The sequence below is a fragment of the Neoarius graeffei genome, chromosome 20 (assembly GCF_027579695.1).
Source record: "Neoarius graeffei isolate fNeoGra1 chromosome 20, fNeoGra1.pri, whole genome shotgun sequence".
Classification (NCBI taxonomy): domain Eukaryota; kingdom Metazoa; phylum Chordata; class Actinopteri; order Siluriformes; family Ariidae; genus Neoarius; species Neoarius graeffei.
Window position 1 is genome coordinate 16,649,336 of NC_083588.1, and position 24,442 is coordinate 16,673,777.

General features: G+C 41.8%; 1 protein-coding gene across 1 annotated transcript in view; it reads left to right on the forward strand.

Moving 5' to 3' along the window:
• stk31 (serine/threonine kinase 31) overlaps positions 1-24,442 on the forward strand; it is a 56,188-nt gene that overhangs the window by 27,025 nt on the left and 4,721 nt on the right. Inside the window, exons 12-22 of the mRNA XM_060902526.1 lie at positions 1,874-1,999; positions 6,289-6,468; positions 6,633-6,752; positions 6,944-7,063; positions 7,173-7,304; positions 10,166-10,267; positions 10,346-10,426; positions 10,824-10,949; positions 15,248-15,367; positions 18,016-18,102; positions 18,871-19,020. Coding sequence (XP_060758509.1) covers positions 1,874-1,999; positions 6,289-6,468; positions 6,633-6,752; positions 6,944-7,063; positions 7,173-7,304; positions 10,166-10,267; positions 10,346-10,426; positions 10,824-10,949; positions 15,248-15,367; positions 18,016-18,102; positions 18,871-19,020 — 1,344 coding nt within the window. The remainder of the gene's footprint in view (positions 1-1,873; positions 2,000-6,288; positions 6,469-6,632; positions 6,753-6,943; positions 7,064-7,172; positions 7,305-10,165; positions 10,268-10,345; positions 10,427-10,823; positions 10,950-15,247; positions 15,368-18,015; positions 18,103-18,870; positions 19,021-24,442) is intronic.

The following is a 24,442-nucleotide window of genomic DNA, read 5'->3' on the forward strand; positions in this document are numbered from 1 at the left end:
AGGACTTGAATTTGAAGTTATGACTTGCATGTGACTTGGGTTAGAGTGAGGGAAAAGTTGTGCAGCTGTCAGCCTCACTTTTTCTCGTCCCAACCTAACTGGGTCCAGGGGCAAGACAGAATCAAGACAGCTGGAGCTAGGTCAGGATGCAGCGGATGGGCAACAGTGTTCGTGTTGCACTGTGCCCTGATCGTGCTCCACAAGCACTTTGCTGGGTTCACCTTCCTGCCCCTTGAACCACCAGGTGGTGGTCTCCGCGCAGTCTGCCGAGTCCAGTCTTTGGTTGTAACCCTGACCAGGGGAGCAAAGGGTTGCTAGTGCTTGCTCAAGGCACCACCCCAGGCTAGTGAAGGGAAGGAGATGCCTTACTACTCCATTGCATGGCGGTCAAGGACTGCACATGCCCACTGCCCTAATACAGGTACATTTGGTAAATGCATGAATTTACCAACACTTGAGAACACAGTGAAAAGTCAATAAGCTTTTGTTGCAAAGATTGACATCATTTATCAGGGTTCTAACTAGACCAAAATAAGTGTAGTGGAACCAGTCATAATGGCCGGGGGTTCGGGGGTCACCTTAGGCTCCCGAAAGCTCATGGGTTCTACGTGCTCGGAGATGCATTCGAGTGCACTTGCAGGCCTCCCTAACATTCATTCATTTATTTATTTATTTATTTTTATTTTTTGGGGTGGGGGGGTGGTTAAATGAGGCTTTATTTTCAGCTTCAGCCATTCAATTACAATACATGACTATCCAGATCCAGCTCGTATCATGCCTTCCCCGACTGACCGTTACTCCGACGGTTTCAATGCACCGTGTTGCATCCTAAAAAAAAAAAATTGCCAGGGACCGGAATGTATAATGTGCATGGTGCGGTGCGTAAGCACTTCTTAACACGGATGGCACTTTACCATGAACACAGCATAAGGAAGGGGGCAAACCGGACTAGTGTGATCAGTGACGATCTCCACACGGAACTACTCGGGCAACTATGCACTGGGCGCTTACGTGGATGGAGAGTTGAGTGTGACTGAAAGTAGAGCGTTCACATGGCGGCACACAAAGAGCTCTGAATGCAAAAGACAGAAGTGTGTTGATCTGGCCTGTACAAATCAGTTACTGGATATAAAATGTACATAAGCAGTTAATACCAGGTAAGCATGATTTAATATGCTTTACATGTCTGAATGGGCTGGAATTGAGCCCATGATTTCCCCCCACACAGTGAAGAGGAATGTAAATGATGGAAAACTGAACCCAGAGATCCGTTTTAGAATTGCATATTTTAGATGATTTAGCCATTAAGCAAACTGTTTGGAAGTGTTTCAGGAAAGAAGCTCAATACATCTCTCATTACATCTCCACTACACCAAGCATCGTTAGAAGTACAGTTGTCATGTGTTGTCAGCTGAGATGGACCATCAGGATTTGGCCAAAAAAAGTGGAGGGATGGACTACATACAAGGAAAAGGACTTTGTACCTGTAAAATATGTTGGATAATTGATGGATGGATGTGGGGTGGTTTTTTTTTTGTTCGTTTGTTTTTTGGCGGGGAGGGCTGGCTGCTGATTCAGGTACACTAGACATTGCGTAAAGAAACTGGCTGCTATTGTGGCAGGTGGCACAAAATGCTAACTGTGGGTTGATGTTTCAAGGGACAATAACTTGGAAACAAGTTTTTGTAGGAAACCTGAAGAGTAAATTCGTGTTTTATGTATTTATTTGGCGTTAAAATTGAGCTCAATGCACACGTATTGGATGTGTTCTTTATATATATAACTTTTTGCTCATTTTCATGAAATGCACAAAATTCTTGAAGGCACTGTACATTTGTGCATTTTAGCATGTGTATGTTGCATGTTCTCTCAGAAGGGGGAGTTGAAGGACCTGGTGGACAGCAGGAATAAGGCTCGCAGTGTTCTCCTCACTGCCATAGAGGACTTCCTTCGGGTGGTGGGCAGTCTGCCAATTAGTGATCGCTTGAGCAAGCTAAAGGTGTGTGGGTGGAAATAAGTTAACATGGCGCTAGTTAACAAGTAGGCTAAAAAAAATTTAATACATGAGTGATTCGACGCTTATGGGTACTGAAATGGGGACATGAACTTATTTTTAAAAATTCACCTAAAACCAGGGCTTTGAACCGGTTCAAGGAACGAAAACGAAAACCGGGAACTTTTTCTATTTCACATGGAACAGAAACGAAACCAGAAACTTTATTATTTTTTATGTTCCGGAACAGAAACGCTTATTAAAAATAATGGTAACCGGTTAATACCGGTTTTTATTTCGTTCCTCAAAGTTTCCGTAGCCTACAAATAAAAAAGCCATTCTTCTCCTGCACAAGTTTCTATGACCCGCTGGGGTTCACTTCCTGTGTGACGGTCGCTGACTGAATGGAGAGAGCGGGAAGGTGGATTACTATCACGTCTCCATTACTGAGTGTCTGAGCAAAGAAGAGCCTGAACGTTGCAACCTCCCTATTGGCTGTTTGTAAAAATGTATCAGTTGTTGCCCTTCCCACGGGAATCATCGCGGGCTCGAGAGACGAGACCTGACGAGTTAGTTCGTTGGTAGCAGAACAAAATGTCTGGACACAAATCGGGTTTTCAGAAAAGGAAAGAAAATAAACGGAGGGTCGAAAATACAAAAAAGGAGGCAGAAAATGCAAAACGAGTTTTAAGGTAGGACAAATGGTTACTTTTCTGAGGCAGCCCGCCGTGGCTGCCTGCAGGCTTATTTATTATAGCCCATTTAGTTAAAATAGTTGATATAAAATGTTTATAGTTATAGTTATGTGATGGTTGTCCTGATTCAGACTGTTTTGTTTTTTTTGGGGGGGGGGGGGGGGGGGTTTGCGCGATGTTGCACCCGGGTCCAGATTAGGGCAGAACCGGCCCTGGCTACATTTCAGGTGTAGTTTGTTTTATGTATGTATGTACTTGCATAGATGTGTACTTGGTCTTCCAATATGGCGCCTAACAAAACCTCGCGGCGCGGTGACGTCATGCGGTAGCCCTCTATAGGGCCTGACTAGCCTTTGGTAACACACTAAACGAATTATCTTTCATTTTTGGCACTTTTTCTGTTTGTGTAGATGGGAAGACATACTGAGAATCCAAATCGCCAACATTTGAAATAATAATTGTTTTGAATTATTTCTTGTCTTATTTAATGAAGGTTGTAATAGAATTAGCCTACATTTGGCTTAAGCTGGATGAGACAGAGACATAATTTTATAGCCATTTGTTAAACAGCTGACAGGGAACGTAATTAACCGTTCCGGGAACGAAATTTTTTTGTTCTAACCGGTTCGGGAACGTCTATTTAATGGTGGAACCCAAAACCGGAAACATTAAAATTCCGTTTCTGTTCGGAACGAACCAATAGGAAAAAAATTCTGGTTCAAAGCCCTGCCTAAAACCATTTCTTTTTTTACCATCAGGTCACAAAACGTAATCTTTTAATGAATGATATGTTAAAAGATAACTTTAATTTTCTGAGATGTAATAAAAACATATTTATATGCCAAAGTCAAGCCTATGAGTTCCAAAATGATGTCTGTTACATTACTTCTGTTACGATTGTCCATCTCGCGTCTGTTACAAATTAATTACAATCTAGCTATATACCATGTTAATCTTATTGAAAGAATGTGTATGTTTATTCTACTACACATGTTTATTAATTATATTTGCTAAAACATCACCTTCCTATGTTTCAAAAAGTAATTCTACATTGTTAAAATTGAGAATATATATGTCCGCAACACTTCTGTTACGTTCTGACTTTGGCATATAAATATGTTTTTATTACATCTCAGAAAATTAAAGTTATCTTTTAACATATCATTCATTAAAGATTACATGTTTTGTGACCTGATGGTAAAAAAAGAAATGGTTTTAGGTGAATTTTTAAAAATAAGTTCATGTCCCCATTTCAGTACCCATAAGCGTGGAATCACTCATATACATTTTAAAATTGAAGAGAAAAATTTAAGGTGCTAACTGCAAAGTCGTCTGAAATTTTTAATTGTGCATGGCATTTTCCTGTGTCTTGCAAGAACTCATGTGGATGAGGTGTGATCGTTTTGATGTGCTGAGGGTCGCTTTCCTCCGTTTTCCTACCTCTTGAGGTAAACAGTACGGCTCTGCGGAAATAGCCAAATGCAAGGAGCTTGAACTAATTGGCATAACTATGGAATTGGTTCATACCAAGATGGTGATGCACAGAAAGCCTTGTAGCCAATTAAAAAAATTTTATACCAGCAGATTGTGTTGCATCCAAAAGCTGAAACATGCAGGCATCATAGATCCATATAATTTACCCACAAATGTATTTATTATGCCCATTGCTTGCACGCTCTCTCTGTGCAGAGGAGGAATTTCGCTGTACTTGAGTGTGCATGTGACACAAATAAAGGCTGCTTCTTAATTTTACCCACAAACACATTTATTCCACTTGAGTGTTCAGCAAACCAGCTACTGGACTTGGAACACTACGACATCCTGAACTATTTAGTATTTGTGACTTCTAAATACACCGGCAATACTAAAGGTATACGAAAGTACAGATGCCTACTAGTATTTTGAGGCAGGTTTCGTGCATGCTGGAAGGTTATGAGAAATTGCCAATAAAGGAAAAATACCTTGGCTTACAAAGGTAAGCTCAAATATGGACTTGTAACAGTAATAAATCAGGGCCTAGATCTAGCATATTTTATGGTGTTTAGCCAAATCTGCTTCATCAGTACATAAAACCTGCTGCTAGTCAAGCCGGGCAGTAGGACTGATAAAATATATCGTGTTCAAAGCACGCATCTAGATATACATTTTAACAATGCACAGAGCTTTCACACTAACCTGATCTAAAATGTTCTCCACACACATGGGAATGCTTTATCATCCAGTCCTCCTGTTTAACTGCAGCTTGCCACTTTTCTCGTCTTTGAGTTCGCTGGGAGGCAGTGAAAAGCCTGGTTTCACTTATCTCCACGTCTGTTATTACATCCAAAAGCACTACATGCCTCTGGCATTGTTGTTTTAGATGCAACTTCTACAGGTTTGTCTGTAAATGTACTGAATTGGGCTTACAGTCACTCGCGTACACTTGTGCCAGTCGTTGTCAAACACAAAGTTTGGCAGGATTAAAAAAAATCCACAGTTATGATGTCACGTGAAGGGCCTCTATAGCTCCATACTTGCTACTATGGCATCGAGCCCATGCATTCTAACGCTAAGTACTAGCTACATGATTTTAGTTATCTGTCCAGAAAAATGACGTCAGTTAACCTTGCTCTATCTTGCAGTTGCACTCACTAGGCGGGTTTTCCTTTTCTTTTCTGCTGGCTTTTAGCCGGCGGGAGCGCGGAGTCCGCCATCTTTGCCCGCACCGATTTGTTTTGGTTAAAAGTAGGTCATGCACGCCCCATGGTGGTCACATGATGCTTGCTTGCTTCGGCAATCTCCAGAAATGTAAGATGAGGTACACGTTTTATCTCAGCAAAACATTTACACACAGGATACACGGTGTGTGCAGCATCGCAACATCTCAAAACTCCAACAGCTATAGACATGGAACATTTTGCCCAGAACTCAACTTTGCAGTCAGAACCTTTTTAATATCTATAGGAGTGATTCCACGCTTATGGGTACTGAAATGGGGACATGAACTTATTTTTAAAAATTCACTTAAAACCATTTCTTTATGATGAATGATATGTTAAAAGATAACTTTAATTTTCTGAGATGTAATAAAAACATATTTATATGCCAAAGTCAGAACGTAACAGAAGTGTTGTGGACATTATATATTCTCAATTTTAACAATGTAGAATTACTTTTTGAAACATTGGAAGGTGATGTTTTAGCAAATATAATTAATAAACATGTGTAGTAGAATAAACATACACATTCTTTCAATAAGGTTAACATGGTATATAGCTAGATTGTAATTAATTTGTAACAGACGCGAGATGGACAATCGTAACAGAAGTAATGTAACAGACATCATTTTGGAACTCATAGGCTTGACTTTGGCATATAAATATGTTTTTATTACATCTCAGAAAATTAAAGTTATCTTTTAACATATCATTCATTAAAGATTACATGTTTTGTGACCTGATGGTAAAAAAAGAAATGGTTTTAGGTGAATTTTTAAAAATAAGTTCATGTCCCCATTTCAGTACCCATAAGCGTGGAATCACTCGTATACTTTTTTTTTTGAAGTCTTTAGTCAATGGTGTAATAATCAGCCACTTTGTCTTCCTTTTTACTGTTTACCAGGATGTCCGCTCATCACTGATGGATGCGTTTGGTTCAGTCTCAACAGATGACGTTCAAGATCAGTCTTTAGAGCAATTCTATGAATGGAAAACTCAAAAGCATCATAACTTAAGAAATGTGCGCCAGGCAACAGATAAGGCCCTTTGTGTGCTCAGTGACTGGGCAGCCAACACCAGCAAGGTACAGTGCAAAACTGAACTAAAACCTACAAAACTTATTCTGTGGTAATGTGTTAGGGTTTTAAGTAATAAACGTAGCAGTGGTGTGTGTCTGATCATTATAAATGGTTAAAAATATCTTTTCCATGTAACTTGCCAGATATCCCTAATAATTTTGTCTTTTAGATTTTCTGCTTGACTGAGAAGACTGCTGTGACCCTGGAAGCTGTTGGTGCAGGAGTGGATGAGCTTCTGAAGCAGGCTGAGTCTGATGTGTGTGAGGAGCTGAACATCATTACATTCTTTGTGAGTGTGAAAGGATCTTAATATCCTCGTGCACTTCTCGGATATTTCTTGTTGAATGGTAAATTAGAAACGTAATCTCCTTTTTATGTGTCAGCATTTGGATGTTCAGTGTTGCTATTAATATTCATTCACGAAGCATTAGTAAGCTATCTCGAGTCTTCCGGACATGAATTGTTCATTGTGTCTCTCAGGAGCAAAATGTTGAGGGCATGAAAATAATGTCTACCGCATACTGTACAGTGATGCATCACATCCAAAAAGAGGAGCATCTACTTTGTGACCTCAGAAAGATGTTTGAAGATAACAAAAAGGTAGGTAGAGAAGACAAATTTTAATTTGTGTATGATCATTATAGAGCTGTTTCCTCTTGATAGTTAAGAGAAACTGCGTAGCTTACACTATTTTCGATGTTTATACCAGTTTAAGGAGGACATGGTGCAGTGGCGGAACCGCTCACCTAAAGTGGATGAGCTCTTGCACATAAAGAAAAGTATCAAGAGCCTGCGTTCACAGCTGCGTTGGAAACTGGTAGAGGTGGGCTGCCTGGAAGAGGTAACTATATGCACCATTTTGTGTGTGGGTGTTTTTGTTTGTCCTTTGAAAGACACTTGTATTACATTTGGTTGTTTCTTAAATATTGTGTCAGAGCCTAATCTAGGGTGCGTAATACGCAATAATATGCGTTTTTTTTTATCTGTCTGTCGCACATCCACTTTTTGGGCATGAGAGTGAGATCGCGTATCTCTTCATTTTCGCTACGTTCACACTGCAAGGCTTAATGCTCAATTCCGATTTTTTTGTGAAATCCGATTTTTTTGTGAGGTCGTTCACATTAACAAATATATGCGACTTGTATGTGATCCTCAGTATGAACGAAAAGCGACCTAAAAGTGTTCCGCATGCGCATTGCAGGATACGACGACGTCACACGCAGTGAGCATGGCCAGTGTTTACGGAAGTAAAACCGCCCGGTTGCGGTATGACCCATCCAATCTAGCTTGAATAGCTGCATCCCCCCAAATGGAAATCAGCTCCCTAACCTCTGCGTCCTTCCATTGAGAAGATTCAGAACCTTCACAGCCCGAAGCGTCCCTCGCATTGATGTCATGCGCAGGGGCACAGATACGTTTTTTTGAACTGGGGGGGACAAAAAACTGGGGGGGACAAAGCTGCCAGCAAACCAACCCCAACCCCGATATGCCTGTCAAACTTGTTGTGGGTTACCATAGCAACCAAGCTCGAGCTCGCAACCTGTGCAGTCTGCGCAGCTCAACCAACCGAATATCAGTCTTTTTGTTTTATGTGAGTTGTTGCAACTATGTATACACTGCCGTGCACCTCAATAAACCGAATGGTAATTAGTCTTTTGATTTTTCCGTGAGGTTTGCCTTATGCAAAGAAAGACAGCATAGACGTTTTTTCCTCCCTATAAGTGGGGGGGACCAAGTGAGGTGAATTTAAATCTGGGTGGGACGAGTCCCACCCTCTATCTGCGCCCGTGATTATGTGCCATGTTGTTGTAACTTTTTTTGAGAGACCCGCCGCCTACTTCAGCGCAGAATAGTGACGTTTGTGGCTTGTTGATGATGTGTAAGTCGGATGAATGCGACCTGGCGGTTCAGACTGAAGTCGCATATGAAAAGAGCGGATAGGAATCGGAATTAGGACCACATATCCAAACGGCCTGGGTCGGATTTGAAAAAATCGGATCTGTGTCGTTCATATTGTCAATAAAAGATCGGATACAGGTCACATACGGGCGAAAAGATCGGATTTGAGTCACTTCAGCCTGCAGTGTGAACGTAGCCTTTGTCGCGCATTTATAAGTAGAGAGCGTGTAGTCGCGTTTTACTGAATCTTGTGCATATCAATTTGTCAGCACCAGCTAGCAAGCACTGCGGTAAATATAGCGTTGTTTACACACCAATCGGAAAGGACCGAAGTATTCCGAATGGTTTATTTAGCGGGTAAAACAGTTTTGTGAACTATTATATCATTGGTCACTGAACCGGAAGACAGTGTATCTCAACCAATCGTGTGAAGTGTTTTAAAAATACCCGAAAGCACATGGCATATCGTTCTGTCTCATCCAAACATAACAATGTCAAAACGCGTGGTCACGTTGAAAGACCTTTGGACGAAAAAAGGAAACAAAACGAAGACACAGAAGTGAGTATTATGTTATTAATCGTATTCAAATAGTAAAGGTGCTTAGTTGATATACAAGTTTGTGTACAAATATGATCTTAGAGTAATTATATGACAGTGTGAAGACATACTTAAGTCATTTGATTCTGATTGATAATGGTTTTTGAAGTTTGAATTTGATATTATTTTCCTAATGCCAATATACAATTAGTTTGATAATGTTTGGTATTATGTAAGTTTTATTTAAAAATATTATGAAATATATTTAATCTGTTCTTGTGTACTTGTAGGTACTGTAAGATTGTAAATGATAGAGATTATATACTTTTTAGGAAGTCTGAATTTTTAGATTATCTCCAGTCATTTATGTCAAAATCTAGTTTAAACATGGGTAGATTGTTTAATGTTTTTCACGTTCATGAAAGGTGGTCTGAACAAAACAAATATGATAGCATTTTTAAATATTTGATAGTGATTTTATTTTATTCAGAAAGTCAGATTTTTCATCTTATTAATTAATAGTGGCAAGACTACATGGATTTTAGACTTAACTATATCAAATGATGTAATATTAACCTAGTCATATTTGAAATGCAACATTATACTACTGGTGGTCAAATTGGTAAAAATAGGCTAGTCACATGATTTATAGTAAAACAGTAACCTAGTCATATACCGTAACAGAAAACTAGTCATATTTGTAAGGTTTTGCAGTATATAATTCTTCATATAGTTTTTGATCTAAAATCTTTACATTTTTAAAGTTCAGATCTGATCATAAAGTTTGTGCAATACTATTAACTGTGGATAAGTGTTTGCTGATATGGTTTTCATATCACTGTATTAAAGGATATGTATAGTGCCATAATTATATTATATAGATTAACATCTGATATGAATGTTTGTTCCATGTATTTAGTTTTATTAATAAAACTGTTCTGTTTATAGATGTACTCTTGAAAATATCTACCAATGTATTACTTTATTTTTCTGTCCCCACTAACTGGAACAAATGAGGGATATTTTTACCCATGTTAATATTTTCTGTCCCCTGTTTCTACAACTAGTGAGGGATCTGTCCCCTATTTTCAAATTCCTAGATTAGGGTGGGTGTGTGTGTGTGTGTGTGATGATTTTTTTTTTTTTCAGTTTAGTTATGTCTTGGCAGTGTAGAAAGAGTGGCACTATTGACTCAAGTGAAAAATGGGAATGTCAATAATATTAATTTGACTTTTTTTTTGGGGGGGGGGGACTATTTTTGACAGGCTGATGACCTGGATCTACCGGAGATTCTTAGGAAAAAGGAAGAGATTGCTGAAACAAGGAATGCTCTCTTTCAGCAAATTGGGCATGAGAAGGAGCAATATGTAAGCTTTAGCTTATGAATAATTTTTTTAAATTCGTTTTACACAACTGGATAATCTGTTTTTGGTTTAATTACGTAGGTAAAACTGTGCGAGCTGGCAAATGGACACTTTCCTGAGCTTCTGCAACTGTACCCTGAGGCAGACCTGAGCAGTTACCTGGTGAGTCATCAAAACATAATTGAACTAATCGTAAAATCTTATTGATCAGCGGTGGATTTCCCAAAAACCTCTTAACGCTAAGAGCATGCTAACTGGGCGAGAGAGTGTTCATTGTGCGGCTCGCTCTGCCATTTAACAATGATCTTTGTGCCATGATGCTTTTGGGAAACTTGCAGTTCAGCTAAAACCATTTAGCACTGTGTTAATTGTTTAAAGACGTGCATTAGCTGTTGTGTAAAGCTAACTGTATTTGAGTATTTAAATTGTCTTCACACAACAGACTCCCAGTTTGTAGTCTAAAACAATCATTCTTGACTTGATGGCCAGTCTTTGTCATCAGTGGGTTGTCGGTGTTTTTGATTGCTGGTTATTAAAATGTGTTTTTGCATATTGCCAGCTCTCTGAGGGGCTGTTAATGAAGAGTTTGGATCGGGACATATTTGATGCTGAGCCAATGAGAGAGCTGAGTGGGCGCAGACCACTAGTGTATACAGAGTTCCAGTGCCAAAAGGTGGTGCTCAAGGTAATGGATGCATGGTCAGTCTTTGGAGTCAATGCAGGGCCCAGTTATCACTATCTTCTAGTCAACTCCAGAATTATGAAAAGAATGGGCAAAACATGACCACTGAAAACAAGGACTAAAATGTACTGCTCGAAAAACTATTCCTTTAAAAAAAAAAAATTAAGAGTGGCAAATTGGCACCCTCTTCAGAAACTGTTTGCCTCAGACTAAAGTTGACGTGCGTGTAGTGGAAAGAGAATTTCACTAACCAGGATTCAGAATTGCTCAAGCAAAAACTTGTTAAGCTTAATCACAAACCCAGGAAGCCAGTCTTACAAGATACTGACATCTTGGCTTACCCAAGAGTGTTTCGAGCTAACGTTAGGAAAATACAAAGTGTATGTTACTTATAAATTTGCGTACAGCTGTCGTCATTAGACCGCTCTGACAAAGAAATAATTTTGAATTGTCAGCGCTTTTTCTGCATTTTTATATTATCCCATTATAGTTGGGTTTTGTTTGGGGTTTTTTTCTTCCCCAAATTAACACATTGCTCCCTTTTGTTTCCAGAGTGGAATGTTCGAGAAGGCTTAGTAACTCATCACACTGACATCTGTTCTGAGGGAGTGGGGGGGGACAGCATCCATACCAAAATGCAGAACAATCTGAAATACAATAAGTTGTAGTAGCAGCATCATTTTGACTTTATACACTACCGTTCAAAAGTTTGGGGTCACTTTGAAATGTCCTTATTTTTGAAAGAAAAGCACTGTTCTTTTCAATGAAGATCACTTTAAACTAATCAGAAGTCCACTCTATACATTGCTAATGTGGTAAATGACTATTCTAGCTGCAAATGTGTGGTTTTTGGTGCAATATCTGCATAGGTGTATAGAGGCCCATTTCCAGCAACTCTCACTCCAGTGTTCTAATGGTACAATGTGTTTGCTCGTTGCCTCAGAAGGCTAATGGATGATTAGAAAACCCTTGTACAATCATGTTAGCACAGCTGAAAACAGTTGAGCTCTTTAGAGAAGCTATAAAACTGACCTTCCTTTGAGCAGATTGAGTTTCTGGAGCATCACATTTGTGGGGTCGATTAAATGCTCAAAATGGCCAGAAAAATGTCTTGACTATATTTTCTATTCATTTTACAACTTATGGTGGTAAATAAAAGTGTGACTTTTCATGGAAAACACAAAATTGTCTGGGTGACCCCAAACTTTTGAACGGTAGTGTATCTATCAGCATAGAACATTTAAGACTTGATCATTCAGCATAAAGAAAACAATCGCTTAGGTTTCCACCAGCGTTGTTGGAACTATAGGTAGTATTGTTGTGGTCAGCTGAGAGCAAAGTCAGACCTATTGAGGTTTTTCACCCACGTGACCAAGTCATGTGAGGCTGCCATTTTGGACGTCACGGCTCGAATCAGTTTGAATGCGAGGAAGGCGACAAACGAAAAACATAAAAGAAAAAGGAGCGAGATGCAGAAAACACCTTCACTATCCAGCGACGTAGGGCATTTACAGGGCGAGCAGAGGGAGAGGTATTTGCAAAAATTGAGGTTAGCAGGCTTAGAGAACGACGTTTACCTGCTTCCACCAGGATTGTTCACTGACGTACGGAAGTACACGAAGCCCTCGTCTTTACCTGACTTCGGCCCACATGATCTGTATACCTATGTCGTTAAAAACCCCTCGCCATACACAGGTATTGATCTGAAAGCGTATAAGAGTTTGGATGCCTACAAATATTTTGTGTCAGGCTGGGTAACATGCCTACATCAGCGGGTCGTCCCTGGAGCCGGTGGTCGCCATCTTATTACAGCTAAGGTTTGTTCACATTTTCATTTACTTTCGGTCCTCAGGATAAACAAAATGTTATTAAATGTCATTGAAATAACTTCTTAGTCTGTTGAGACATGGCCCGTTATAAATTTGCTGTTACCAGGCAATGACCAAGAACTGTATTATTAGGGTCGGTGTCTGTGTTGTAGCAGTGTACTAGCAGCTAGCTGTTAGCACTAGCTAATGTCAACATAGTAGCTAGTATGTTACTGTAGCAATGTTTACGTTCAGTCATTTGGATGACTGTTAAAACCTTTCAGTCTCAAGTTTTTCCTTTACTGTATTTACTAGTTTACTGTAATTATGATCCGGCAGCTATTTACACTGGATCCAGTGTAAATAGCTGCCGGAGCGCGCTCCGGAACCTCGGCCGGAGCACTCCGGGAGCAAGCCGGAGCGCGCTGCTTAATTTGACGGGGAGCAAGCCGGAGCGCGCTCCGGAACCTCGGCCGGAGCACTCCGGGAGCAAGCCGGAGCGTGCTGCTTAATTTGAGGGGGAGCAAGCCGGAGCGCGCTCCAGCAGCTATTTACACTGGATCCAGTGTCTGTAACACGTTTTTTTTTTTTTTTTTTCCCCCAAGCTGTTTCTCCCTCTCTGTCTGCAGCGTTAGTATGTAGCTTGACCTTCAAAATGGCGGACACCGGGGCGTCACGTGACCCTGTGACGTCAGGTGAAAAACCTCAATTGTCAGTCAGTACACCCAAGTGGCATGTTGGACAGGAACAGAAAAAGCATACAGGAAAAAGCACCTGATAGTCCACTGTCAAATATATTGATGGATCTTTAATGCTGGAAATTGCTGGCATCATGAAATCTGCTAAATACTAAAATATTTCAGACCAAAATCTGTCAGGGGCTTAAAGGAACAGTCCACTGTACTTCCATAATGAAATATGCTCTTATCTGAATTGAGACGAGCTGCTCCGTACCTCTCAGAGCTTTGCGCGACCTCCCAGTCAGTCAGACGCGCTGTCACTCCTGTTAGCAATGTAGCTAGGCTCAGCATGGCCAATGGTATTTTTTGGGGCTGTAGTTAGATGCGACCAAACTCGTCCGCGTTTTTCCTGTTTACATAGGTTTATATGACCAGTGACATGAAACAAGTTCAGTTACACAAATTGAAACGTAGCGATTTTCTATGCTATGGAAAGTCCGCACTATAATGACAGGCGTACTAACACCTTCTGCGCGCTTCGGCAGCGTATTAATATCTGAGCTCCGTATCAATGCGCTGCCGAAGCGCGCAGAAGGTGTTAGTACGCCTGTCATTATAGTGCGGACTTTCCATAGCATAGAAAATCGCTACGTTTCAATTTGTGTAACTGAACTTGTTTCATGTCACTGGTCATATAAACCTATGTAAACAGGAAAAACGTGGAAGAGTTTGGTCGCATCTAACTACAGCCCCAAAAAATACCATTGGCCATACTGAGCCTAGCTACATTGCTAACAGGAGTGACCGCGCGTCTGACTGCGTCTGACTGACTGGGAGGTCGCGCAAAGCTCGGAGAGGTACGGAGCAGCTCGTCTCAATTCAGATAAGAGCATATTTCATTATGGATTTACGGTGGACTGTTCCTTTAAGACTTGGTTGTAGACAGTTTCTTAAAAAAACGTGACTATCATAAATGCAAATATATCAACATAAATGGTTGCAGAGCAAGAGCGGCATGGTGGTGCAGTGGTTAGCACCGTCGCCTCACAGCAAGAAGGTTCTGCGTTTGAACTTCGTGGCCGACTCGGGCCTTTCTGTGTGGAGTTTGCATGTTCTCGTGCCTGTGTAGGCCTACTCCTGGTGCTCTGGTTTCCTCCTACAGTCCAAAGACCTGCAGATTAGGTCAACCGGCTACTCTAAATTGCCCGTAGGTGTGAATGCATGTGAATGGTTGTTCATCTTGATGTTAGCCCTGGGTTAGACTGGAGACCTGCCCAGGGTGTATCAGACCGAAGTCAGCTGAAATTGGTTCCAGCTTCCGCCACAACCCTGATGGATGAGCGGTGTAGGTAATGGATGGATGAGGGCTGCAGAGCACAAAATTGTAAGTTTGCAATGGCTATTGGAAATTTATGGGCCGACTTGAAGAGGCCAGTCCACCTGCACAAACCTGATGATTAAAAAAAAAATTTAATGTATTACAAGATGGATCAGTGTTTGTTAGACTTGACAGTATGAACCTTTGTGCTGTTCTGGGGCGGTGTCGCTAATCGTGGAGGAGTTGATATTTTTGAAACCAGTGTTTTGCACTGCTGAGTGTTAATATTTTTCACGCCTTCTTATTGGCTCTTGCCAGCCCAAGTTTGGACATGACTTAGAATTGTGTCGGTCACCAGTTCCAGTGGCTTTTTAGCCAAGTTCCAAACCTTTCAATGGTTATATTTGTTATGGTGCCTACAGTGGATTTTAAGGATTTAATTTGTTGATCTTGGCTGATTTTTATTATTATTATTTTTTCTCTTTTTGGTGCCAGGGCTATTCTGTGGATCAAGAATCAGAAGTGAGGATGATTAAGCAGGCTGCACAATATCACAAAGCTCAGAATCTGCATCCTTCCACTGCCATGCCTCTGCTGGGCCTGTTCTTTGGCAAGGTGCGTTCTTCCTACAGCTCAGTTGTTGTTGTGTGTCTGTCTTGTGGGGTGTTTTTGTTTTGTTTCAACTCCCCTGCTATTGACAGGTGAAAAAATAAGCATCTTAAGAACCAGAGGCTTTAAAGTGCATATTCTGGACCAATTTTATTTTTTATATGAAACTATGTCCCTTTACACACTCATCCAGAAGGGTAATTTTGCACAAGGCCATCTATCTACAGCAGAAAAAAAAATGTGTCTGGAAAAATCCCAAGGGAGTCTGGAGCCAGATTCGTGACATTACAGTGCTTTGCAAAAGTATTCATACCCCTTGAACTTTTTCACGTTTTTCCACCTTACAACCATGAACTTAAGTTTTTTTTTAATTGAGATTTTATGTGATAGACCAACACAGAGTAGCACATAATTATGAAGTGAAACGAAAATGATAAATGGTCTTCAAAATTTTAAACAAATAAAAATCTGAAAAATGTGGTGTGCATTAGTATTCAGCCCCCTGTACTCTGATACCTCTAAATACAATCCAGTGCAATCAATTGCCTTCAGAAGTCATCTAATTAGTTAAGAGTCCTACTGTGTGTAATTTACTCTCAGCATAAATACACTTGTTCTGTGAAGGCCTCAGTGGTTTGTTAGAGAACACTGAAGAACAAACAGCATCATGAAGACCAAAGAACTCACCAGACAGGTCAGGGATAAAGTTCTGGAGAAGTTTAAAGCAGGGTTAGGTTATAAAAAAATATCCCAAGCTCTGAACATCTCAAGAAGCACTGTTCAATCCATCATTCAAAAATGGAAAAAGTATGGAACAACTGCAAACCTACCAAGACATGGCCGTCCACCTAAACTGACAGAGCGAGCAAGGAGAGCACTGGTCAGAGAAGCAGTCAAGAGGCCCATGATCACTCTGGAGGAGCTGCAGAAATCCACAGCTCAGGTGGGAGAATCTGGGCACAGGACAACTATAAGTCGTACACTCCACAAATCTGGCCTTTTTTGAAGAGTGGCAGGAAGAAAGCCATTGTTGAAAGACAGGCATAAGAAGCCATGTAGGGGACACAGCAAACATGTGGAAGAAGGTGCTTTGGTCAGATGAGCCCAAAGTTGAACTTTTTGGCCTAAATGCAAAGCACTATGTGTGGCGGAAAACTAACACTGCTCATCATCCTGCACACACCATCCCCACTGTGAAAGTGGCAGCATCATGCTATGGGGATGCTTTTCTTCAGCAGGGACAGGGAAGCTGGTCAGAGTTGATGGGAAGATGGATGGAGCTAAATACAGGGCAATCCTGGAAGAAAACCTGTTGGAGGCTGCAAAAGACTTGAGACCGGGAAGGAGATTCACCTTCCAGCAAGACAATGACCCTAAACATACAGCCAGAGCTACAATGGAATGGTTTAGATCAAAGAATATTCATGTGTTAGAATGGCCCAGTCAAAGTCCAGACCTAAATCTTATTGAGCATCTGTGGCAAGACTTGAAAATTGCTGTTCACAGACGCTCTCCATCCAATCTGGCTGAGCTTGAGCTATTTTGCAAAGAAGAATGGGCAAAAATTTCAGTGTCTAGATGTGCAAAGCTGGTAGAGACATACCACAAAAGACTTGCAGCTGTAATTGCAGCAAAAGGTGGCTCTACAAAGTATTGATGAAGGGGGGCTGAATACTAATGCACATCACGTTTTTCAGATTTTTGTTTAAAATTTTGAAGACCATTTTATCATTTTCGTTTCACTTCACAATTATGTGCTACTCTGTGTTGGTCTATCACATAAAATCTCAATAAAAAACTTAAGTTCGTGGTTGTAAGGTGGAAAAATGTGAAAAAGTTCAGGGGTGTGAATACTTTTGCAAGGCACTGTACCTGCAGAAGCGCCAGCAGGCTGCGCGAGCTTTGCACGGTTTCAGTGCACAGCCTGTGTAGACCAAGCGCTCCCATTTCTCTCTCATTGGCCGGTCTTTTGGGAAACGATGAGTACTAATTCCATCAATGATTGGTGTTGCTACACCCTCCTACGATACATCTGTTAACCATTTTAATAATTACGCGATAACGTTGAAGAAATTTGCAGAAAACCACCAGGTCGTTTTTTCATAAACAAACCAGCGCTGACGTTGGATTCAGAGGGAGGCGTCCCGCACGTGACGTCACGAAAATCAATGTTTGCCAGGAAATCCAAATGCCAAGTTTTTTCAGAGGCGGACCAATTCAACTCAAATGGCTTGATTTCAACTGAATTTTTCTAGTATTGTGCAAGGTAAAAAAAATTGCGCAAAATGTGACAGATATTTGACCAAAGTTTAATATAAAATAAGAGAATTACATTGATCTTGCTCCTGAATTTACCCGTGATCTGCACTTTAATGTCAGAGTTGAACATGATACGGTCTTTGTGACAGACTGCCTGTGGTAGCAAATGTATAGTATCAGTCTGTGGTAGTGACTTAGCATTTAAGGCTTTGAGCGAATGATCGAAAGGTTGGTGCTGCTGCTGTTAATCAAAGTCCCTTAACGTTCAATGGCTCAACTATAAGTCCCAGTGAAATGATTAAATTGCCTAAATGATTGCGTATCCACAGATAAAGAAAGAAGCCATAACTTTTTTTTTTTTTAAATCTAATTGTGCTTGTGTCGAGTGTTTTCAGTCAGATCCTCTGGCCTACATCATGGTTCCTTACTACTCGAACGGGAGTCTCAAGGCTTTGCAGAAACTCAACCCACTGACACCCCCTGTAAGTGCTCTGTTTATATACTACATGGCAAAAAGTATGTGGCCACCTGACAAATCGCACCTATATGTGCTTGTTGAACATACCGTTCCAGATTTATTCCTTCCTTTGCTGTTATAATAACTTCCACTCTTTTGGGAAGACTAGATTTTGAAGCTCTGGAGGTTTGTGCTCATTCAGTCACAAGAGCGTTAGTGAAGTCAGGCACTGATGTTGTACCAGGAGACCTGGCGCGTAGTCTGCATTCTGGTTCATCCCAGAGGTGTTCAGTGGGGTTGAGGTCAGAACTTGTGCAGGCTACTTGAGTTATTTGACTCCACCCTTGGCAAACCAGGTCTTCATGGATCTCTCTTTGTGCACCGGGGCATTGTCGTATTGAAACGGGTTCCAGTGAAGGGACGTTTTTAAAGCTACAGCATACAGGGACATTCTGGACAATTGTATGCTTCCAGATTTGTGACTGCAGTTTGAGGCAGGCCAACATGTGGGTGTGATTTATCTGTTGTGCACAAACTTGTGGCCATATAGAGTATATGCTCACAGCAGCAAATATAAAAGAGAGCTGTGGCCTGGGAGCCCCCAATCAAATTAAACCTAATTAATCTCCAGTAAGTTAATGAATTGCAAGCTATGGTAACAGTAGTGTTCTGGATGTGAATGATTAGTGCCTAGATTATGGCTAAACTGTAACTTGGAGCACTATGCACTGTTTGCACTCTATAATAATCTGTTTGCTGATTGTAACATGGTTCATTCTACTTTGGTTTGTAGGAGATTGGGATGGTGATGAAAGGAGTCCTTCTTGGGCTACAGAGTCTGCATGAATTTGGCATTACACATGCCTCTTTAAATGCCAACAACGTGTTTGTTCTCAACCGAAAGCAAGGCATCGTAGGGGACTTTGACTTCACCAAGACACCAGTGAGTATCCTTATAAACACGCAAAGTATGTATTTGGATAGGTTTAGCAACTATGTGGTGATCAGTCATGCTGGCTTGCATTGGGCCAATTATCAGTATTCTCGGATCATAGATTTGGAAAATATATCCTGGGGGGAGGGGAGTTCTACCAGGACAGTGACACTTTGACAAGGTTTTTTTTGTTTTTGTTTTTTCCTCTGACCATATTTTAAGTACAAGTGTTCCTTCTAAATATCAAACTTCTGAAAATAAGCAGCTTTATTTTTTTCGCGGTCCGGTTTCCATCAAATCCTGCGCTCTGATTGGCTGGCGAGCAGGTCCGTATCCTACGGTACGGACCCCAGTTATGGACCTCTGGCAACTCGCTCGTTCACAACAACAACAAACATAGTAGCAATTTTTGTCAACATTTATCTTTTTTATAAGATTTATTTATAAGATTATCAAAAATCTTATAAATTTTTGCCAGCATTTCTCAGGAGAATAGAATTAATTTTACATCATGGATAGCGATAACGACAGTGTTCACAGTGAAAGCGAGTTTTACTACCTTGAGGAAGAAGACATAAAAGAAAACATTGCAGGAGAAAGCTAAAAACCTGTAGCTGTTGCTAACGCCGAGCAAAAACATGGCTGAATCCTGAATGACTCAATTTTGTATAAATAGGGGACTACATAGGCAGCAATTTTTTTTTTTTTCTCCCCTGCCATGGAAGTGCACTTGTATACTGAGAAGGAAGCATTTGCATTACAGTCGTGAATGAGGATTCAAAATGGCGGCTCAGCTCGGTTTTCCCTTTCGGGCACTCTTGTTTTCTGTTAGAATTTGGTAAAGAAAAAAATTAATATTATATTTACCAGCTTGGGCGGCACGGTGGTGTAGTGGTTAGCGCTGTCGCCTCACAGCAAGAAGGTCCGGGTTCGAGCCCCATGGCCGACGAAGGCCTTTCTGTGTGGAGTTTGCATGTTCTCCCTGTGTCCGCGTGGGTTTCCTCTGGGTGCTCCGGTTTCCCCCACAGTCCAAAGACATGCAGGTTAGGTTAACTGGTGACTCTAAATTGACCGTAGGTGTGAATGTGAGTGTGAATGGTTGTCTGTGTCTATGTGTCGGCCCTGTGATGACCTGGCGACTTGTCCAGGGTGTACCCCGCCTTTCGCCCGTAGTCAGCTGGGATAGGCTCCAGCTTGCCTGCGACCCTGTAGAAGGATAAAGCGGCTAGAGATAATGAGATGAGATTTACCAGCTTAAGGTCGGCCCATATGGTGAAATACCGTGACCTCGGCCCAGAGGGCCTCGGTCAGTACTTTCAAGACCTCGGTCACGGTATTTCACGATACGGACCTCCCAGCTGGTAAATAACATGTATGTATTAGCCAGCTATAGATATTCATCCCATAAAGCCCATAAATTGCTTTTACAATATCGTTCTAGTAACTGCTGTTTAAAGCCCAGTCTGGTTTAATGCCATCATTGACTAATATTAGAAAATTGTTCAGATTTGTTTTGATTTCATAGTGGTACCTGAGGGATGTGCTGAGGGCGGCGGGGGGGGACAGGGACTGCGTTCGAAAGGGAAGGTTGTTGTCTTGCTGCTGTGATAGACAGACAGGTGTCTTATAAAGCAGGACTTTTTGACTAAAGGCATCTTCTAAGGACATTCATTACAAATGACCTTTTAGGATGGCATTTATGGTAGCATCTGATGTCAGCACACCATGTAACTAAACTAAAGAGCTAACAGATGCCGCACATTTAGAACTAAAAAATTATATTGGTTCTGAAACCCTTGATAAAACCCACAGAATAGTGGCAGCAAGGTTTCTGGGTACTTTTCAGTGTACTGCAGAAGGGTGTGGGGTGTGGGTTTGTCCGCCTAATTTTTCCTCATCCAGGAAAACTAAAGTTTATTGCACTACTTGGGCTCAGTTTACAACAAGGTCTATACATTTAAAAACAAGTTGAAGCTAGATTGTTCAGGCCTCAACATTTAACTTTTGACACCTTTTGCTCTGCAGGGCAAATGGCCTCAAATTTTTTGCCCCCCTCGAACTTCCTTTTGCCCTAAAGGCCTGGTCCCACTGGCCGATGGACACAAAACGTATGCAAAAAGGACACAGCGGACGAGCAAAATTTCGGGGGTGGCTCTATCCGTTTTCATCCGCTCCAGAAATGGACAAAATTGGCAAAAATTTGCGAAAACAGAACGGAAAAGAACGGACGTGGGTAGTATATAGCGGGGATGTTAAACGCATGTTCATAGGAAGCCTAGCGGATGGAAGTGGATGACAGCTCCAAAGGGGTTACCGGTGATAACTGAGAAGCGGACGCATAGCAGAAAGAGCGGATGCATAGTGGATGAAGGGGATGCATCACGTACGCCTAACGGAAACAAAGGGGATGTTGCGCGGATGTATATCGGATGCAGACCGTTCACTGCGCATGCGGGGGGTATGAATTGCGTCTGCTCCGTGGATATAAAGGGATGCAGCACGCACGCCGTCAGCATAAAGCGGAAAGATGTGCTGGCGGCTACATCGATACATCTCTACTACATCTCGTTTTTGAAGAAGGCTACATTGATACATCTCTACTACATCTTCACACATCACATTATCTCTAGCCGCTTTATCCTTCTACAGGGTCGCAGGCAAGCTGGAGCCTATCCCAGCTGACTACGGGCGAAAGGCGGGGTACACCCTGGACAAGTCGCCAGGTCATCACAGGGCTGACACATAGACACAGACAACCATTCACACTCACATTCACACCTACGGTCAATTTAGAGTCACCAGTTAACCTAACCTGCATGTCTTTGGACTGTGGGGGAAACCGGAGCACCCGGAGGAAACCCACGCGGACACGGGGAGAACATGCAAACTCCGCACAGAAAGGCCCTCGCCGGCCCCGGGGCTCGAACCCAGGACCTTCTTGCTGTGAGGCGACAGCGCTAACCACTACACCACCGTGCCGCCCCTACTACATCTTGTATAAAAGTTTTGTGCAGCTCAAAACTTTTTGCGCGGATGAAATCACAGTGGACGGATGCTCGATGGATAGAGCGTATGAAGCACGTATGCAATGAGTACACAACGGATGCATAGCGTTTTCCAACGGATGGCAAAGATTTTTTTACGTTTTACATCCTCTTTGCATCCGTAAGTGCAGTGGGACCGGGCCTTAAAATGTTGCGGTGTTTAGGCAAGTTTTCAAGTCCACGGTTCAAGGCAATAGTGATATGTTTTCTAGGGGTGTAACAGAGTTGTTTAGACAAGTATGTGTTTTTTAAGACATTTATTTCTACAACAGAAGAACAAGACAAGCCCAGAAAACATGAAACATAAATCAATATCGGGCGGCACGGTGGTGTAGTGGTTAGCGCTGTCGCCTCACAGCAAGAAGGTCCTGGGTTCGAGCCCCGGGGTCGGCGAGGGCCTTTCTGTGCGGAGTTTGCATGTTCTCCCCGTGTCCGCGTGGGTTTCCTCCGGGTGCTCCGGTTTCCCCCACAGTCCAAAGACATGCAGGTTAGGTTAACTGGTGACTCTAAATTGACCGTAGGTGTGAATGTGAGTGTGAATGGTTGTCTGTGTCTATGTGTCAGCCCTGTGATGACCTGGCGACTTGTCCAGGGTGTACCCCGCCTTTCGCCCGTAGTCAGCTGGGATAGGCTCCAGCTTGCCTGCGACCCTGTAGAAGGATAAAGCGGCTAGAGATAATGAGATGAGATAAATCAATATCATATATGTAAGACTTACGTACGGTACCAGTACGTAACATCTTTTTATAGGGTGTTTAGGACACGCAGCACACTTTGTTTTGCCTGTAACAATGACTAGCAATTTTGCAAAGATGTTTTATAAAACTAAAAACATTATAAAACAGGAGTCTGTACTGCAATACTGTCATCATTCAGTTTGTCATTGCATTTAGGAGGAAATTAAACAACCTTTTATAGTGTGGTTTACTATTTGAGACACAAAAGCATGTCTTTCCATTCATTGAATGTACTTACCACTAGCTTTTTATGCCTCCGCCATCGTAAGGTGCAGGAGGCATGATGTTTTCGGGTTGTCCGTGCGTGCGTCCGTCTATCCCATCCCAAAACCTTGTGAACGTGATATCTCAAAGGTTAATGAAAGGAATTTCACCAAACTTTCACCATTTGTGCATTTGGGGACAAAGATAAACTGATTAGATTTTGAGATCAAAAGGTCTAAAGTCAAGGTCTCTGTGAGGTCAAATGTCTGTCCAAAAACCTTGTGAACACACTATCTCCAAGGCTGATACAAGTAATTTCACCAGGTCAAGATTACTGTGAGGTCAAATGTCCATCCCCAAATCACAACTTAATAAGGTGTGTGGTCTACTGGGCGGAGGGATCCCCATCGACGCCGTTGGCGTCGAGTTCTATCTAGTTTTACATTTGTATGTGGATGTCCTGAAGTCAACCCAGGAAAACGTAGAGGGCACCAGCGACCAGTCGTCGTGATGAAAAGCACAAATGTGCAGGCGCGCCTGAAGCGAGCCAATCAGAATCCCTGTTACAAATCGGGAAGAAAAAGCCAAAATGGCGATCACAGGGGAGGCGAGGATGCTAGTTAATATGTCTTGTTTTTTGTAATGTTACTCAAATTATTTTTGTGCTTAAAGAAGCCGACCATAGATGCGCCTAACTTGCTAGAATATTTCTGCCCGAGCATCTTGGTCAGGCAAATCGGGCATTCAGGCAATACCTGGCGTTGAGACTTGTTGTTTGGTATGAAATAACTCGCTAGATAAGGTTGGCAAGTTGTCTTGCTTTTAATTCCTCATAACGGTCCATAACCCAGTAGCATGGCAGAAAGCTGCAGTATGTAGGCTACCAAGCCAAATGGTATTTCCACACAGTGCAGTGTGTTCTTGCAAAACTCCATTTATCATGCTTCCTCCTATATACACTAGAATAAAGAACTGCAGTGGTAATATTTTACACCCTTTTAGTTTCCTTAATTTTTATTACAGTCACACATTTGCCCCTTTTCCACCAAAGCAGTTCCAGGGCTGGTTCGGGGCCAGTGCTTAGTTTGGAACCGGGTTTTCTGTTTCCACTGACAAAGAACTGGCTCTGGGGCCAGAAAAACCGGTTCCAGGCTAGCACCAACTCTCTGCTGGGCCAGAGGAAAGAACCGCTTATGTCAGCGGGGGGGCGGAGTTGTTAAGACCAACAACAATAACAAGACCGCGAAAGATCGCCATTTTTAAGCGACGAGAAGCAGCAGCTGTACAAACGCGAAGTCATCCATTGTTGTTGTTGCTGCTGCTTCTTCCGTGTTGTTTTTGCTTCGATATTCGCGCCAAGGTTTATGCAAACGTAGCAAAGTAATGACGTATACAACGACGTAATGACTTGGCTTCTCTTAGCACCGCGAGCTATGGAAAAGCAAA